The 18,578-nt window shown below is 45.2% G+C and overlaps 1 protein-coding gene across 1 annotated transcript in view; it reads right to left on the reverse strand.

Annotated features, from left to right (window-relative positions):
• The window catches only part of LOC135530844 (inner ear-specific collagen-like), a gene marked incomplete at its 3' end in the record, with an annotated part of 35,525 nt that extends 17,286 nt beyond the window's left edge, over window positions 1-18,239 (reverse strand). The window contains exons 1-4 of the mRNA XM_064959018.1: window positions 18,144-18,239; window positions 16,347-16,400; window positions 14,081-14,125; window positions 6,678-6,731 (exon numbers count right to left, since the gene is read on the reverse strand). Coding sequence (XP_064815090.1) covers window positions 6,678-6,731; window positions 14,081-14,125; window positions 16,347-16,400; window positions 18,144-18,239 — 249 coding nt within the window. The remainder of the gene's footprint in view (window positions 1-6,677; window positions 6,732-14,080; window positions 14,126-16,346; window positions 16,401-18,143) is intronic.
• Window positions 18,240-18,578: the final 339 nt, after the last annotated feature.

Here is an 18,578-nt window from a genome sequence, read left to right on the forward strand (position 1 = left end):
TAGGTTTATAGTGGTATTCTATAGGTATTCTATAGGTTTATAGTTATGGTGGTATTCTATAGGTTTATAGTGGTATTCTATAGGTTCATAGTATTATTCTATAGGTATTTAGTTATTGTGGAATTCTATAGGTTAATAGTGATGGTGGTATCCTATAGGTTTATAGTGGTTGTCTATATGTTTATAGTGGTATTATAGTTATTGTGGTATTCTATAGGTTAATAGTGGTGGTGGTATTCTATAGGTTTATAGTGGTATTCTATAGGTTTATAGTGGCATTCTATAGGTGTATCGTTTAGGTGGTATTCTATATGTTTATAATGGTATTTTATAGGTATTCTATAGGTTTATAGTTATGGTGGTATTCTATAGGTTCATAGTGGTATTCTATAGGTATTCTATAGGTTTATAGTTATGGTGGTATTCTATAGGTTTATAGTTATGGTGGTATTCTATAGGTTTATAGTTATGGTGGTATTCTATAGGTTTATAGTGGTATTCTATAGGTATTCTATAGGTTTATAGTTATGGTGGTATTCTATAGGTTTATAGTGGTATTCTATAGGTTCATAGTATTATTCTATAGGTATTTAGTTATTGTGGAATTCTATAGGTTAATAGTGATGGTGGTATCCTATAGGTTTATAGTGGTTGTCTATATGTTTATAGTGGTATTATAGTTATTGTGGTATTCTATAGGTTAATAGTGGTGGTGGTATTCTATAGGTTTATAGTGGTATTCTATAGGTTTATAGTGGCATTCTATAGGTGTATCGTTTAGGTGGTATTCTATATGTTTATAATGGTATTTTATAGGTATTCTATAGGTTTATAGTTATGGTGGTATTCTATAGGTTCATAGTGGTATTCTATAGGTATTCTATAGGTTTATAGTTATGGTGGTATTCTATAGGTTTATAGTGGTATTTTATAGGCATTCTATAGGTTTATAGTTATGGTGGTATTCTATAGGTTTATAGTTATGGTGGTATTCTATAGGTTTATAGTGGTATTCTATAGGTTCATAGTATTATTCTATAGGTGTTTAGTTATTGTGGTATTCTATAGGTTAATAGTGATGGTGGTATTCTATAGGTTTATAGTGGTTGTCTATATGTTTATAGTGGTATTCTATAGGTTTATAGTGATGGTGATATTATATAGGTTTATAGTGGTATTCTATCGGTGTATAGTTATGGTGGTATTCTATAGGTTTATAGTGGTATTCTATAGGTTTATAGTGGTATTCTATAGGTTTATAGTGGCATTCTATAGGTGTATCGTTTAGGTGGTATTCTATATGTTTATAGTGGTATTTTATAGGTATTCTATAGGTTTATAGTTATGGTGGTATTCAGAGTGCAGAGTGTGGCTCAGTCGGTAGAGCATGGCGCTTGCAACGCCAAGCGTCGTGGGTTCGCTTCCCACTGGGGCCACCCATATGCAAAAGTAGTGGCCCCAGCTGACTTGTAAGTCGCTTTGGACAAAAGCGTCTGCTAAATGGGATATATTATTATTATTTATTATATTACTATAGGTTAATAGTGATGGTGGTATTCTATAGGTTTATAGTGGTATTCTATAGATTTATAGTGGTATTCTATAGGTCTATAGTTATGGTGGTATTCTATAGGTTAATAGTGATGGTGGTCTCCTATAGGTTTATAGTGGTTTTCTATAGGTTTATAGTGGTATTCTATAGGTTTTTAGTGGTATTCTATAGATTTATAGTGATGGTGATATTCTACAGGTTAATAGTGATGGTGGTATTCTATAGGTTTATAGTGGTATTCTTTCGGTGTATAGTTATGGTGGTATTCATGGGTTTATCGTTATAGTGGTATTCTATAGGCTTATAGTGATGGTGGTATTCTATAGGTTAATAGTGATGGTGGTATACTAGAGGTTAACAGTGATGGTGGTATTCTATAGGTTTATAGTGGTATTCTATAGGTTTATAGTGATGGTGGTATTCTATAGGTTAATAGTTATAGTGGTATTCTATAGGTGTCACGCCCTGAACATAGAGAGATTTTTATTCTCTATGTTGGTTAGGTAGTGGTGTGACTAGGGTGGGCATCTAGGTGATTATATTTCTATGTTGGCCTTGTATGGTTCCCAATCAGAGGCAGCTGTTTAAGGTTGTCTCTGTTTGGTGATTATATTTAGGCAGCCATTTCCCCTTTGTGCTTTGTGGGATCTTGTCTAGGTATAGTTGCCTACGAGCACTACTTTGAGCTTCACGTTTCTTTTTTTCGCTTTATTGTTTTTGTTCTTTGAGTTTCTCTTCCCAATAAAAGGATGGAAACATACCACACTGCATCTTGGTCCACTCCTTATAACGATCGTGACAATAGGTTTATAGTTACGGTATTCTATAGGTTAATAGTTAAGGTAGAAAACATTTCGACACTTGATCATGTACTGATCTCATAAACCATTCAAATAATCTAGACCATAAACCAGGTTATCAACACCATAGGGTGTGTCAAGGGATTTTTCTCATCACAGTACCTGATCTGACCATGGATTGAACAGAATGTGTTTAGTTTGAAGTGAATTAAACTGTGTGGTAACAGACTAGAACCATGCACTGTGAGGGACATTTAAAAAAAAAATTATTAACTTTTTTTAACTAGGCAAGTTAGTTAAAAACAAATGCTTACTTGCAATTACGGCCTACACCGGCCAAACCCGGACGACGCTGGGCCAGTTGTGCGCCGCCCTGTGGGACTCACAATCATGGCCGGTTGTGATACATCCTGGATTTAAAAGCCCCATTTCCACTGGATGGGATAGCCCTGGTTATTTAAATTATTTATTTCTAGGGAGAAGTTTCATACACCCACTAAAGCCAGTGGACCCCTGGAAGACTAGCTGTCGTCATGGCATCAGCTAATGGTACCTCTTCAGCAAATGCAGACATCTGGACCGAGTACAATACTCACTCAATTATTGCACAAATGTTAAGGGTTCAGAATGAGAAAAAACATTCTGAATAGGTATTTACATTTGTTCTGATTCCACTGTCCAAATATCCTCCTACATGTTTTAACTCGCTGTATTCAACCTACTGTATAGATCCATCCTGGCACAGTTCACCACCTGTAAGACCCGGGTTCAAAAACTATTTGAATCATACTTTATCTGGGCTTGATTGAGCTTGCCTGTCTTACTGGACCAGTAGGATAGTCCCAAACTGCAAACACCGCCCTCTGGCACTCCAGACAGGTTAGAGCAAACTTATAAATTGTTTTAAAGATTTCAAATAGTATTTGAACCCAGGTCTGCTACTTAACACTGTGGTGGTATGAAGGAACAAAATAGAGAAGGTAGTGAGTGGGCTGACACTGAGGCCACTTCTAAATGATGTATGTTGTTGATCTTTAGAGAAAGGTCCCCTCTCTCCCTCTCTGCTGTCTGCTGAAGATAATGATGTCTTTAGGGAGAGAGTGAACCTTTTCCTCCCTTTTACTCTCCCTTCATTTTCCTCTGATTCCCTCTCTTCCCTCCTCTGTCCCGTCTCCCTCAGAGTAACCCAGTTAGAAAGAGATGCAGAGAGGGATCGGAGAAGAGAGAGATGGAGGCTGGACCTTTTTCCTTCCCTGTCCTGTCTCCCTAAGATCAGACCAGTAAAGACCATGATATCTCTGTCCCGTCTCCCTCAGAGTAACCCAGTTAGAAAGAGATGCAGAGAGGGATCGGAGAAGAGAGAGATGGAGGCTGGACCTTTATCCTTCCCTGTCCTGTCTCCCTAAGATCAGACCAGTAAAGACCATGATATCTCTGCCTCCTTGCTTAGAGGCTGGGGCTCAGACCACATATCTAGATAGGAGGAGAGAGAGAGAGGGAGACGGAGAGACAATTCTTGTTAGCCTCTGCTCAGTGCTCTTGGGCCTTGTGACAGGCAGGCAGGGAGGGATGGGAGGCTTTGAGTCTTCGCACTAGCACTGACTCTAGTGCTGACTCTAGTGCTGACTCTAGCGCTGACTCTAGCGCTGACTCTAGCGCTGACTCTAGCGCTGACTCTAGCGCTGACTTTAGGGTTTACAGTTGGTTACATTGGTTACATATCACCAGGCAAAGTCAATGCCTAGTATTTGAAATGATTTCAAGTAGTATTTGAACCCAGGTCTACTCTGCTCAGTCTCTCTCCTCTCTGTCTCTCCAGCAGCAGCACAGTGTGAGACACTACAGGGAGCTGTGTACGCTAGCCTTGCTAATTACACACGGCGCTGTGCCTCCCTCGCTCAGACAGCGCCCAGGCCACAATACCTACACACACATACCTACACACACCCACACACGTGGCACTGCGCCTTCCTCGCTCCCACAGCGCCCAGGCCACAACACCTACACACATATACCTACACACATATACCTACACACACATACCTACACACACATACCTACACACATGGCACTGTGACTCCTTCGCTCCGACAGCGCCCGGGCTACAACACACACACAGCACTGTGCCTTCCTCGCTCTGACAGCGCCCGGGCTACAACACACACACGCACACACCTACATACACCCACACACGTGGCACTGCGCCTTCCTCTCTCCGACAGCGCCCAGGCCACAACACACACACAGCCCTGTGCCTTCCTCGCTCTGACAGCGCCCAGGCCACAACACACACACAGCACTGCGCCTCCCTCGCTCTGACAGCGCCCAGGCCACAACACACACACAGCACTGCGCCTCCCTCACTCCGACAGCGCCCAGGCCACAACACAAACACAGCACTGCGCCTCCCTCGCTCTGGCAGCGCCCAGGCCACAAAAACACAATCTGGCAGCTCCCCAGTACACACTCTACATCTACCGCTTCAGCTAGCAAATAAACAGAGGGGAGGGGGAGAGAGAGACAGAGGGGGAGGGAAGAAGGGAGGGGGAGAGTGAGGGAGATTGTGGGGAGGGAGAAGTGGGGCTAGAGAGAGAGTAGGGAGAGAGAGAGAGAGAGGGGGGGGGGGGGAGAGAGAGAGAGAGACAGAGAGAGAGAGCAGCAGAGGAGAGAGAGAGAGAGAGAGAGAGAGTAGCAGGGGAATTTCTCAAGACAGCAGACTAATTATGTTTACTTACTTGCTGCCTGAGTCCCAAATGGCACCCTATTTGCTTTATTGTGCTCTGGTCTAAAGTAGTGCACTACATAGGGAATAGGGTCCCATTTATGGCGCAGACTCTGCCACTTTCTAACCAGAGTGGCTGCCTGGCTGGCGGTAATGGCACTTTACTTTAGACAAGAAGGGTGAAGTTTTGTCATGTGTGGAGAGACTAAGAGATGCACCGTTAGAGTTACAGTAAGGGGTTTGTCTTGTCTGTTGTGTCTGCGTTCCTAATGGCACCCTGTTCCCCACATAGTGCCCTACTTTGACTAGAGCCCTATGGGCCCTGGTCAACCCTACTGGCCCTGGTCAAAAGTAGTGCACTACATAGGGAATAGGTTGCCGTTTAGGTATGCGATTTGTGTCATGTGAGTGGGAACTGCCTTCAAAGCTGCGCTGGAACCAGATCCCGTAACGGTAACAGATACCTAGAGTGGCCAGGCCCAACGAATACCACAGAGGTTACTGCAGAAAATGCTTTTTCCAGTGTTTCCATTGGCTCAGCGATTCACCGCCATAGCTGAACATCACCCATAGCCTTAGGTTGTGAGGCTGATCCTTGTGTGAACGTCGATAGGAAAACAACCTGATCATTAGTGTTCAGATGTAGACTTAACATTTAGCAGAAGCTTTAATCCAAAGCGATTTACAGTCATTACCTGCAGACATGTTTTTGTATGGGGTGGCCCCGGGAATCAAACCCACAATCCTGACATTACAATCACCATGCTCTACCCACTGAGTTCCAGAAACCACACCGAAAGGCTGACCACAGTGAGAAAGTCTAGAGGGAAACGTCCTAATTGACACTTGATATCACTGACTGTAAGTGTAAATCTCAGATTTTACAGTGGAGCAACACTCAGAGGAAGCGCACCTCATTGCAAAGGTTATATTTAATACTTCAACACATGAAAACAACAGATGGGATGATATAGAGCTGCAGTCATCGTCTTTACAGAGCCACCAGACGTTTCTTTCTCTGTCACCTGATACGTCTATGACTGTACAAACTGAGGACATGTACATGTGGAACGTGGATTGCTTAGGGCACGGTTACATGGCTGTAGTCTTCCACTGAGCCCCGTAGTTAGTTCCCGTATCAGAAAAACGATACTCGCTCACATGGCAGTCAAGCATACAAGACATTCTGTCTTCTCAGGTGTCCCCTTTACCCTTAAATATCACATGCTTTAAATAACAACTTTAACCTAATATTAGCACGGATGGGGAGGGAACAGAGGGGACAGGCAAGAGAATGTTCTAAAAACAAGTAAATAGGCCAAACTGAATTAACCTGGCTGAGCCCCTTCCAACCTAAATTAACCTGGCTGAGCCCCTTCCAACCTAAATTAACCTGGCTGAGCCCCTTCCAACCTAAATTAACCTGCACATTTATTTAGGCCACTGTTTTTATTATTAACGATGCAAACGAATAAACAGCATACGATAGTAAAATAGCAAAGATAGGACCTTACATTTATTTAGGGCAACTGACTATGTTTATAATGTTAATAATGAATGATGCAGATGAATAAACAGACTGGGATTCAAAACAGTATCTTACATTTATCCCAGGTTTCCCCTCTGCACCAGGCTCCCCAGCTGGTCCCTTCTCACCCTGCAGAGGAAAGAGCAAGTTGAAACTCAGGTCCTACACAAGCACGCCATCATTTCCATGCATTATAAGTACAGATGTGCAGTAACAACGTGTTGTTTTGAAAGGTCTGAAGTCTCCTCAGGATACTGTTCCAAGGTGGTTTATCCAATCATTGATGCTCTTACTGCCAGGGCCTCTTACAAGGCAGACTGGTCACAAGCATCAAAATGTCAACTTCATCTATAAACACAGTTTATGTCTCCAAACCTAAATCTAAATCCTGATTCCGATCCTGAAAGATGAGACCTGATATGACCGGTCTGTCTTCATGTTGTAGCAAAGGTCTCATCTTCAGCGGTTTATTTATCCAAGTGATGTGTCCTCTACAGAGACATTCAACTAAACAGTGCTAAAGTTCACCGAACAGACAAGAACTCGTTGACATCTTCCAGTCGTCTGCTCTCTGTTTCACTCCCAAGTATATTAAATAACCCACTCGGAGGCAACAGGCTAAAACAAATTCTGAAATTATCCTGTTTATTTGTTTCCATGAAATATCTGTCTGAATGTGGAGTCCTGGTAGTAAACAAATTAGGACTATGTCGACATTATAAATAAATTATGGGGCCAGGGGTGTGTGTGTGTGTGTGTGTGTGTGTGTGTGTGTGTGTGTGTGTGTGTATTTGTGTGTGTGTGTGTGTGTGTGTGATAATGAAGTGTTTCTGATGGACCTAATTATCTGACAGTGCACACCCTTGTTTCACATCGTGATTGTAATAGATTTATGTGTTCATCGTTGGTGTGTGTGTGTGTGTGTGTGTGTGTGTGTGTGTATGTGTGTGTGTGTGAGTGTGTGTGTGTGTGTGTGAGTGTTCATCGTCCAGGTTGATAGAGAAGACACTATCACACAGCTGCATAACCAAATCATATCATTAACCAGGAAGAAGCAGGCAGCAGTGTTATGATGAAGCTTCTCTCTTGCCAGTCACCATCGTTTGAAATACATTCAGTATAGAAAGTGACATCCAAACGTTGCTGAATAAACAGGCATCGTAACAATGCTCCATTTCCACCTGTTTCATAAAAATCTCGACAACTTTATATGGACAATAAACTGTAGTACTTGAAACAAACATGTTGATAATATGCCTTTTCAAACAACAACGATTATCAAGCTGTTGAATAAACAGGGCAACACTTGCCATTGCATGCAGGTATGATGTGTTACAATGTTGAAAATGTCCTAGAGAGAAATAGCATACTGTGAGCCACATCATAAGACATAAAGCATTATAGCTGCAGGCTTTAAGTAAGATGTTAGCGTTAGTTTTCCACTCTGCATAATAAACATTGAATCTATTCCGTCTTTGAGACAGTCCAGTAATTCCAGAAGAGTCCAGTAATGTCAGACTGATCCGTTTAAAAGGCCGGTTTCCTGGACACAGATTAAGCCGGATCCTGGACTAAAGATCATGCTCAATGGAGAATCTTCACGAGGACTAGACTGTGTCTATGTCTGGGAAACCAACCCTATGAGGACTAGGTTGTGTCTGTATCTGGGAAACCAACCCAATGAGAACTAGGTTGTGTCTGTATCTGGGAAACCAACACCATGAGGACTCGGTTGTGTCTGTGAAACCAACCCTATGAGGACTAGGTTGTGTCTGTATCTGGGAAACCAACACCATGAGGACTAGGTTGTGTCTGTGAAACCAACCCTATGAGGACTAGGTTGTGTCTATGTCTGGGAAACCAACCCTATGAGGACTAGGCTGTGTCTGTATCTGGGAAACCAACCCTATGAGGACTAGGCTGTGTCTGTATCTGGGAAACCAACCCTATGAGGACTAGGTTGTGTCTGGGAAACCAACCCTATGAGGACCAGGCTGTGTCTGTGTCTGTGAAACCAACCCTATGAGGACTAGGTTGTGTCTGTCTGTGAAACCAACCCTATGAGGACTCGGTTGTGTCTGTGAAACCAACCCTATGAGGACTAGGTTGTGTCTGTATCTGGGAAACCAACACCATGAGGACTAGGTTGTGTCTGTGAAACCAACCCTATGAGGACTAGGTTGTGTCTGGGAAACCAACCCTATGAGGACTAGGTTGTGTCTGTGTCTGGGAAACCAACCCTATGAGGACCAGGCTGTGTTTGTGTTTGGGAAACCAACCCTATGAGTTTAGAGTTCAGTAATCCTACTCTGTCACACCCTGTTCATTTTTAACAGCGGAACCAACCCAGTCTGTGTGACCAATGAGCTGTTGTGTTGAGGTCATCCCACAGAGGAACCAACCCAGTCTGTGTGACCAATGAGGTGTTGTGTTGAGGTCATCCCACAGAGGAACCAACCCAGTCTGTGTGACCAATGAGCTGTTGTGTTGAGGTCAGCCCACAGAGGAACCAATCCAGTCTGTGTGACCAATGAGCTGTTCTGTTGTCAGCCTACAGAGGAACCAACCCAGTCTGTGTGACCTATAAGCTGTTGTGTTGAGGTCAGCCTACAGAGGAACCAACCCAGTCTGTGTGACCTATAAGCTGTTGTGTTGAGGTCAGCCCACAGAGGAACCAACCCAGTCTGTGTGACCAATGAGCTGTTGTGTTGAGGTCATCCCACACAGGAACCAACCCAGTCTGTGTGACCAATGAGCTGTTGTGTTGAGGTCAGCCCACAGATGAACCAACCCAGTCTGTGTGACCAACTAGATGTCCTGAAGGTCAGGAACTAAGTTCCCCCGAGGTATCCCCTCTACAGTATGTCATGCTTCATAATGAATGCACTAAGAAGCCTATATAAGCTGTGGCATTCTCCTCTAGAGGAGAATATAAGCTGTGGCATCACCTAGCATCCTATGCCAGCTCTGCTACACAGTGAGGCACTCTGTAAACATCCAGATGTTTACAAACTAGCTACAGTATGTAGAGCTTATGAAGACCCTATGAGTGCTCTATAAAGCCTTTTAAAGTTGTTTGTTCAACAACTCGTTCATTCGACCCATTGGATATTATCCACAGAACTGGTTATCTCAGTGTAATCTCAACAGCCTTAACAGTGACTGTTTAGTATAGTGTCTGCTCTGTTTCCCTGTGTATTGCTATTCAGTAGCAGTCCCTGTATGTCGTACTGAGCAGGCAGCCCAGTCCCTGTATGTCGTACTGAGCAGGCAGCCCAGTCCCTGTATGTCGTACTGAGCAGGCAGCCCAGTCCCTGTATGTCGTACTGAGCAGGTAGCCCAGTCCCTGTATGTCGTACTGAGCAGGCAGCCCAGTCCCTGTATGTCGTACTGAGCAGGCAGCCCAGTCCCTGTATGTCGTACTGAGCAGGCAGCCCAGTCCCTGTATGTCGTACTGAGCAGGCAGCCCAGTCCCTGTATGTCGTACTGAGCAGGCAGCCCAGCCCCTGTATGTCGTACTCTGAGCAGGCAGCCCAGTCCCTGTATGTCGTACTGAGCAGGCAGCCCAGTCCCTGTATGTCGTACTGAGCAGGCAGCCCAGTCCCTGTATGTTGTACTGAGCAGGCAGCCCAGTCCCTGTATGTTGTATTGAGCAGGCAGCCCAGTCCCTGTATGTCGTACTGAGCAGGCAGCCCAGTCCCTGTATGTTGTATTGAGCAGGCAGCCCAGTCCCTGTATGTTGTACTGAGCAGGCAGCTCAGTCCCTGTATGTTGTACTGAGCAGGCAGCTCAGTCCCTGTATGTTGTACTGAGCAGGCAGCTCAGTCCCTGTATGTTGTACTGAGCAGGCAGCTCAGTCCCTGTATGTTGTATTGAGCAGGCAGCCCAGTCCCTGTATGTTGTACTGAGCAGGCAGCTCAGTCCCTGTATGTTGTACTGAGCAGGCAGCTCAGTCCCTGTATGCTGTACTGAGCAGGCAGCTCAGTCCCTGTATGTTGTATTGAGCAGGCAGCCCAGTCCCTGTATGTTGTATTGAGCAGTCAGCCCAGTCCCTGTATGTTGTACTGAGCAGGCAGCCCAGTCCTTGTATGTCGTACTGAGCAGGCAGCTCAGTCCCTGTATGTTGTATTGAGCAGGCAGCCCAGTCCCTGTATGTTGTATTGAGCAGGCAGCCAGTCCCTGTATGTTGTATTGAGCAGGCAGCCCAGTCCCTGTATGTTGTATTGAGCAGGCAGCCCAGTCCCTGTATGTTGTACTGAGCAGGCAGCCCAGTCCCTGTATGTTGTACTGAGCAGACAGCCCAGTCATGTATGTCGTACTGAGCAGGCAGCCAGTCCCTGTATGTCGTACTGAGCAGGCAGCCCAGTCCCTGTATGTCGTACTGAGCAGGCAGCCCAGTCCCTGTATGTCGTACTGAGCAGGCAGCCCAGTCCCTGTATGTCGTACTGAGCAGGCAGCCCAGTCCCTGTATGTCGTACTGAGCAGGCAGCCCAGTCCCTGTATGTCGTACTGAGCAGGCAGCCCAGTCCCTGTATGTCGTACTGAGCAGGCAGCCCAGTCCCTGTATGTCGTACTGAGCAGGCAGCCCAGTCCCTGTATGTCGTACTGAGCAGGCAGCCCAGTCCCTGTATGTCGTATTGAGCAGGCAGCCCAGTCCCTGTATGTCGTACTGAGCAGGCAGCCCAGTCCCTGTATGTTGTACTGAGCAGGCAGCCCAGTCCCTGTATGTTGTATTGAGCAGGCAGCCCAGTCCCTGTATGTTGTATTGAGCAGGCAGCCCAGTCCCTGTATGTCGTACTGAGCAGGCAGCCCAGTCCCTGTATGTTGTATTGAGCAGGCAGCCCAGTCCCTGTATGTTGTACTGAGCAGGCAGCTCAGTCCCTGTATGTTGTACTGAGCAGGCAGCTCAGTCCCTGTATGTTGTACTGAGCAGGCAGCTCAGTCCCTGTATGTTGTATTGAGCAGGCAGCCCAGTCCCTGTATGTTGTACTGAGCAGGCAGCTCAGTCCCTGTATGTTGTACTGAGCAGGCAGCTCAGTCCCTGTATGTTGTACTGAGCAGGCAGCTCAGTCCCTGTATGTTGTATTGAGCAGGCAGCCCAGTCCCTGTATGTTGTATTGAGCAGTCAGCCCAGTCCCTGTATGTTGTACTGAGCAGGCAGCCCAGTCCTTGTATGTCGTACTGAGCAGGCAGCTCAGTCCCTGTATGTTGTATTGAGCAGGCAGCCCAGTCCCTGTATGTTGTATTGAGCAGGCAGCCCAGTCCCTGTATGTTGTATTGAGCAGGCAGCCCAGTCCCTGTATGTTGTACTGAGCAGGCAGCCCAGTCCCTGTATGTTGTATTGAGCAGGCAGCCAGTCCCTGTATGTTGTATTGAGCAGGCAGCTCAGTCCCTGTATGTTGTATTGAGCAGGCAGCCCAGTCCCTGTATGTTGTACTGAGCAGGCAGCCCAGTCCCTGTATGTTGTACTGAGCAGACAGCCCAGTCATGTATGTCGTACTGAGCAGGCAGCCAGTCCCTGTATGTTGTACTGAGCAGGCAGCCCAGTCCCTGTATGTTGTATTGAGCAGGCAGCCCAGTCCCTGTATGTTGTATTGAGCAGGCAGCCCAGTCCCTGTATGTTGTACTGAGCAGGCCAGTCAGTGTATTGTACACTGTGCCAGAGGGACAGATTTCTCCCTCAGTCCATTGGCCTAATCAGAGAGGATATGGTGATGAAAAGAGGTGCTTTCATTATGCCATTTTAAACTGTCCATCTGCTCAGCCCAATACTTAGCGGAGCCACACCGCCATTACGAAGAACTGATTATGCAAAAGCCACAAAATACAGACCATTTCCCTGAAAGCATAGCTTTGTTTTCCTGTAATTTCATAGTCTACTGAAGTCTTTTCACGATATTTATTCTAAACACATCTAGCCTTTGGCCCATTAAGTCACACCACCATTATGAAAGAACAAATTATGCAAATGCTACACAATTCTATTCTGGTCCCAGACCTGTTTGTGCTGTAGCTCACTCCTCTGTGACCAGCCCAACATAATGCAGCATTCCTGAGTATTTCCCTGAACCCTTGCATCAACGCATCTCTAAAGGGCGTCACGCTGCTTGCTGAGAGAGTACCACTTCCTCCTGATTTGGCTCACACTGATGCTCGAACCCAGAACCTCTGCCTTGCTAGCACATGTGACCGCCCTCCTGAACCAACTTACCAGTCGGTGCCAAACGAAAAAGCTAGTTATTTGCTGACGCAGGTGGGGACAGTTCAGGCTGAGGAGGAAGTTTCCACACCACCATGTGATACTCATGCTGCCTGCAGCCTATAGTTGAATGTCCCTGAAACCTTGCATGAACGCATGCTGTTTCACTGTAGGTGCAGAGACTAGGTGAGAGCTGCTATATACATTCCACACACGTCCTTCACATGAGACCAAGTTATTAGAGTTCAGATCCATCCACATTCGACATTATCACCAGATAATCATAGAAGACACTGTTCATGTACCGTCATGGTTGCATGTAAAATATCAATAGCTATTGTGTTTGTCTTGAGATTACAGGGGAAAAGGCCTTGGGCTACTAAAGAATGTAGATCCTTCAGAGATGTATTAGAAAACCTGTGCTAGAAAATCCTTTAAAATAAAATATATATATTACAACAGAAGACATATGCTACATATTAATAACCATGTATCCACTGCAGTGGGACGTTGCATGCTGGGAATGTGAATATCAGTATATCCACTACAGTGGGACGTTGCATGCTGGGAATGTGAATATCTGTATATCCACTACAGTGGGACGTTGCATGCTGGGAATGTGAATATCTGTATATCCACTACAGTGGGACTCTGCATGCTGGGAATGTGAATATCAGTATATCCACTACAGTGGGACGTTGCATGCTGGGAATGTGAATATCAGTGTATCCACTACAGTGGGACGTTGCATGCTGGGAATGTGAATATCTGTATATCCACTACAGTGGGACTCTGCATGCTGGGAATGTGAATATCAGTATATCCACTACAGTGGGACGTTGCATGCTGGGAATGTGAATATCAGTGTATCCACTACAGTGGGACGTTGCATGCTGGGAATGTGAATATCTGTATATCCACTACAGTGGGACTCTGCATGCTGGGAATGTGAATATCAGTATATCCACCACAGTGGGACGTTGCATGCTGGGAATGTGAATATCTGTATATCCACTACAGTGGGACTCTGCATGCTGGGAATGTGAATATCTGTATATCCACTACAGTGGGACTCTGCATGCTGGGAATGTGAATATCTGTATATCCACTACAGTGGGTCTCTGCATGCTGGGAATGTGAATATCAGTGTATCCACTACAGTGGGACATGGCACGTTTGGATGAACTGGTGTTTATACATGACAGAGAGTGAAACCAGAGACATTTACCATTATGTAATATGTGTGTGTGTGTATGTTTCTGTGTGTGTGTGTACTTACCATTGCTCCATCGATCCCCTTAGACCCGTTTGATCCTGCCTCCCCCTGAAATTACAAGGTTGAAACTTGAAATGCTAAATAACAAACATTGAAGGTCTTCTGGTCCACGAGGAGAAGTATCTTCGTAGTTTCACTGAGGTCTGTGCCGTAGGGTTCAGTGCAGCTCTGAATGGGCCTTCGTTCACACGGCAACAATGTTTAGTGCCTTGAGTCAACTTCACAACGGAATTACACATCACTTCAGGTTATAAAGAATAAGAGCTGGACGATATCCCACACACCTTACTGTATATACATGTACACTACATATTCCATACTGTCCCATATGGGGCGGCAGTGTAGCCTAGTGGTTAGAGCATTGGACTAGTAACCGAAAGGTTGCAAGTTCAAATCCCCGAGCTGACAAGGTACAAAATCTATCGTTCTGCCCCTGAACAGGCAGTTAACCCACTGTTCCTAGGCCGTCATTGAAAATAAGAATTTGTTCTTAACTGACTTGCCTAGTAAAATAAAGGTAAAAAAAAATATTTAAAAAAAAATCTAATGCATAAGGAATAGCCACAACTCTATGACTAATACATATTTACATACACAGAAATATTTCTCTGGGTAAGTGCATGATATTCACTTCTCCTCTGACCCTGTATTGAAGCAGTTCTGAGCGGGTACATGAGACAGTGAATCAGAGGGCATAAAATACTGTAAATACATGAGGAGAGGATATACAATAAGTCCTATCTCCCTCCTAAGGGACTATGGCTCTATGTGTAAATCCCTTTGTGTCCTGGGTGTAAATCCTGTTCCTGGAGAGCTACCATCCTGTAGGTTTCCAGTCCAACCCTGTTCCTGGAGAGCTACCCTCCTGTAGGTTTTCACTCCAACCCTGTTCCCGGAGAGCTACCCTCCTGTAGGTTTTCAGTCCAACCCTGTTCCTGGAGAGCTACCATCCTGTAGGTTTTCAGTCCAACCCTGTTCCTGGAGAGCTACCATCCTGTAGGTTTTCAGTCCAACCCTATTCCTGGAGAGCTACCATCCTGTAGGTTGTCACTCCAACCCTGTTCCTGGAGAGCTACCATCCTGTAGGTTGTCACTCCAACCCTGTTCCTGTAGAGCTACCATCCTGTAGGTTCACTCCAACCCTGTTCCTGGAGAGCTACCCTTCTTGAGGTTTTTGCTCCAACCCTGTTCCTGTAGAGCTACCCTTCTTGAGGTTTTTGCTCCAACCCTGTTCCTGGAGAGCTACCCTTCTTGAGGTTTTTGCTCCAACCCTGTTCCTGTAGAGCTACCCTTCTTGAGGTTTTTGCTCCAACCCTTATGTAGTGGACTAGATTCTAATAATTAGCTGGTTGATATGCTGAATCCAGTTAGTTACAACTGGGGTTGGAGAGAAAACCTACAGAAGAGGGTTGAAGAGCCCTGCACTACAGAAACACAATGGGGAGAGAAGGAGCGAGTCACCACCACTATCACCATCACCCCCATCATAACCACCACCACCACCCCCACCATAACCACCACCATAACCAGCACCGTAATCATCATCACCACCACCACCATAACCACCACCACCGTAATCATCACCATCACCACCACCACCATCACCACCATAACCACCACCATAACCAGCACCGTAATCATCATCACCACCACCACCATAACCACCGTAATCACCACCACCATCACCACTAACACCACCACCATAACCACTAACACCAACACCATAACCACCACCACCACCGTAACCACCGTAATCACCACCACCATCACCACTAACACCACCACCATAACCACTAACACCAACACCATAACCACCACCATCCCCACCATCACCACTAACACCACCACCAAATGGGAAAAAAATTCAGTCTCTCGATGTGCAAAACTGATAGAGACATACCCCAAGCGACTGACAGCTGTAATCGCAGCAAAAGGTGGCGCTACAAAGTATTAAACTTAAGAGGGCTGAATAATTTTGCACGCCCAATTTTTCAGTTTTTGATTTGTTAAAAAAGTTTGAAATATCCAATAAATGTCGTTCCACTTCATGATTTTGTCCCACTTGTCGTTGATTCTTCACAAAAAAATACAGTTTTATATCTTTATGTTTGAAGCCTGAAATGTGGCAAAAGGTCGCAAAGTTCAAGGGGGCCGAATACTTTCGCAAGGCACTGTATGTAGTGGGAGAATAACAGTTTAGTGGTTTAGAACAGAAACCTTATATCTTACAGATCATGGACAGTCCAAACAAGCCAACAGTCTGACTCACCTTCTGTCCAGGAATACCATCCAGACCTGGTGAACCAGAAACACCCTGGTCACCCTGAGGGAGAAATAGAACACACACGCACAATTAGGATTAGGCATGCACACGCACACACACGAAAGCACGCACACACACACACACACACACACACACACACACACACACACACACACACACACACACACACACACACACACACACAGTAAAAGGGAAGGCCTTAAGGCATCTCTAAAACAGCAAAACAGTACTCTGCCGTAGCTAATACAGTTCGGATGGAAACCACACGAACCACACAGTCAGAGTAGGCCAAGTCACATCACCATCAATCTCAAAATGAATGTTATGACACTTGATATAGACTTTGCATGTCATGTGCAGTGTTGAGTAACGCAGACCAACTTTAGTCAATTCTAAAACCTTATCAAGTATAGGAAAATGTTTGGGTGGGCCGCGCCTTTTAAGTGTTATGTCCTTAGACTGGATCGAGTTTCATAGACAAATATGTCCCTGTGTGTGTGTGTGTGTGTGTGTGTGCGTGTGTGTGTGTGTGTGTGTGTGTGTGTGTGTGTGTGTGTGTGTGTGTGTGTGTGTGTGTGTGTGTGTATTCTTCAACTTCTAAGGGCTCTAGAGGAGGGTTTAGAGGGTGATGATGCTTTAGAGTGGTCCTGGTGAACTGAAGGTGATAGACCATGTACAGACCCAGCTGACAGGGCACTCTCTGACTCTCTGTTATGTTTAAAGAGTTTATCATGTTCAAACACATATGTAAGTTGTGAAATAGCTCATATATATATATATATCCCATATACAGTATATTGTATAAATATAAAATATTTCCACGATAGCACCCTGGATGGTTCCGACCTTGAATATGTGGACATCTATAAGTACCTAGGTGTCTGGCTAGACTGTAAACTCTCCTTCCAGACTCATATCAAACATCTCCAATCGAAAATCAAATCTAGAGTCGGCTTTCTATTCCGCAACAAAGCCTCCTTCACTCACACCGCCAAACTTACCCTAGTAAAACTGACTATCCTACCGATCCTCGACTTTGGCGATGTTATCTACAAAATTGCTTCCAACACTCTACTCAGCAAACTGGATGCAGTTTATCACAGTGCCATCCGTTTTGTCACTAAAGCACCTTATACCACCCACCACTGCGACCTGTATGCTCTAGTCGGCTGGCCCTCGCTACATATTCGTCGCCAGACCCACTGGCTCCAGGTCATCTACAAGTCCATGCTAGGTAAAGCTCCGCCTTATCTCAGTTCACTGGTCACGATGGCAACACCCACCCGTAGCACGCGCTCCAGCAGGTGTATCTCACTGATCATCCCTAAAGCCAACACCTCATTTGGCCGCCTTTCGTTCCAGTTCTCTGCTGCCTGTGACTGGAACGAATTGTGCACCAAAAATCGCTGAAGTTGGAGACTTTTATCTCCCTCACCAACTTCAAACATCTGCTATCTGAGCAGCTAACCGATCGCTGCAGCTGTACATAGTCTATCGGTAAATAGCCCACCCATTTTTACCTCCCTCATCCCCATACTGTTTTTATTTATTTACTTTTCTGCTCTTTTGCACACCAGTATCTCTACCTGTACATGACCATCTGATCATTTATCACTCCAGTGTTAATCTGCAAAATTGTAATTATTGGCCTACCTCCTCATGCCTTTTGCACACAATGTATATAGACCCTTTTTCTACTGTGTTATTGACTTGTTAATTGTTTACTCCATGTGTAACTCTGTGTTGTCTGTTTACGCTGCTATGCTTTATCTTTATCTTTACCTTCTGGCTTGAGTTTCCAGGGAACCCGTCTTTCCTGGTCTCTCCCTGTAAAGGAAGACATGATACAGTCAGTAGCTGCTGCTCCTTATTGGTCATTTAGTTAGTGACTGCTTGTCTTATTGGATGTACAGTCAGTGGCTGCTCTCTAATTGGCTGTACAGTCAGTGGCTGGTCTCTAATTGGCTGTACAGTCAGTGGCTGGTCTCTAATTGGCTGTACAGTCCGTGGCTGGTCTCTAATTGGCTGTACAGTCAGTGGCTGCTCTCTAATTGGCTGTACAGTCAGTGGCTGGTCTCTAATTGGCTGTACAGTCCGTGGCTGGTCTCTAATTGGCTGTACAGTCCGTGGCTGGTCTCTAATTGGCTGTACAGTCAGTGGCTGGTCTCTAATTGGCTGTACAGTCAGACGCTGGTCTCTAATTGGCTGTAAAGTCAG

The sequence above is a fragment of the Oncorhynchus masou genome, unplaced genomic scaffold, assembly GCF_036934945.1.
Source record: "Oncorhynchus masou masou isolate Uvic2021 unplaced genomic scaffold, UVic_Omas_1.1 unplaced_scaffold_1438, whole genome shotgun sequence".
Taxonomy (NCBI): Eukaryota; Metazoa; Chordata; class Actinopteri; order Salmoniformes; family Salmonidae; genus Oncorhynchus; species Oncorhynchus masou.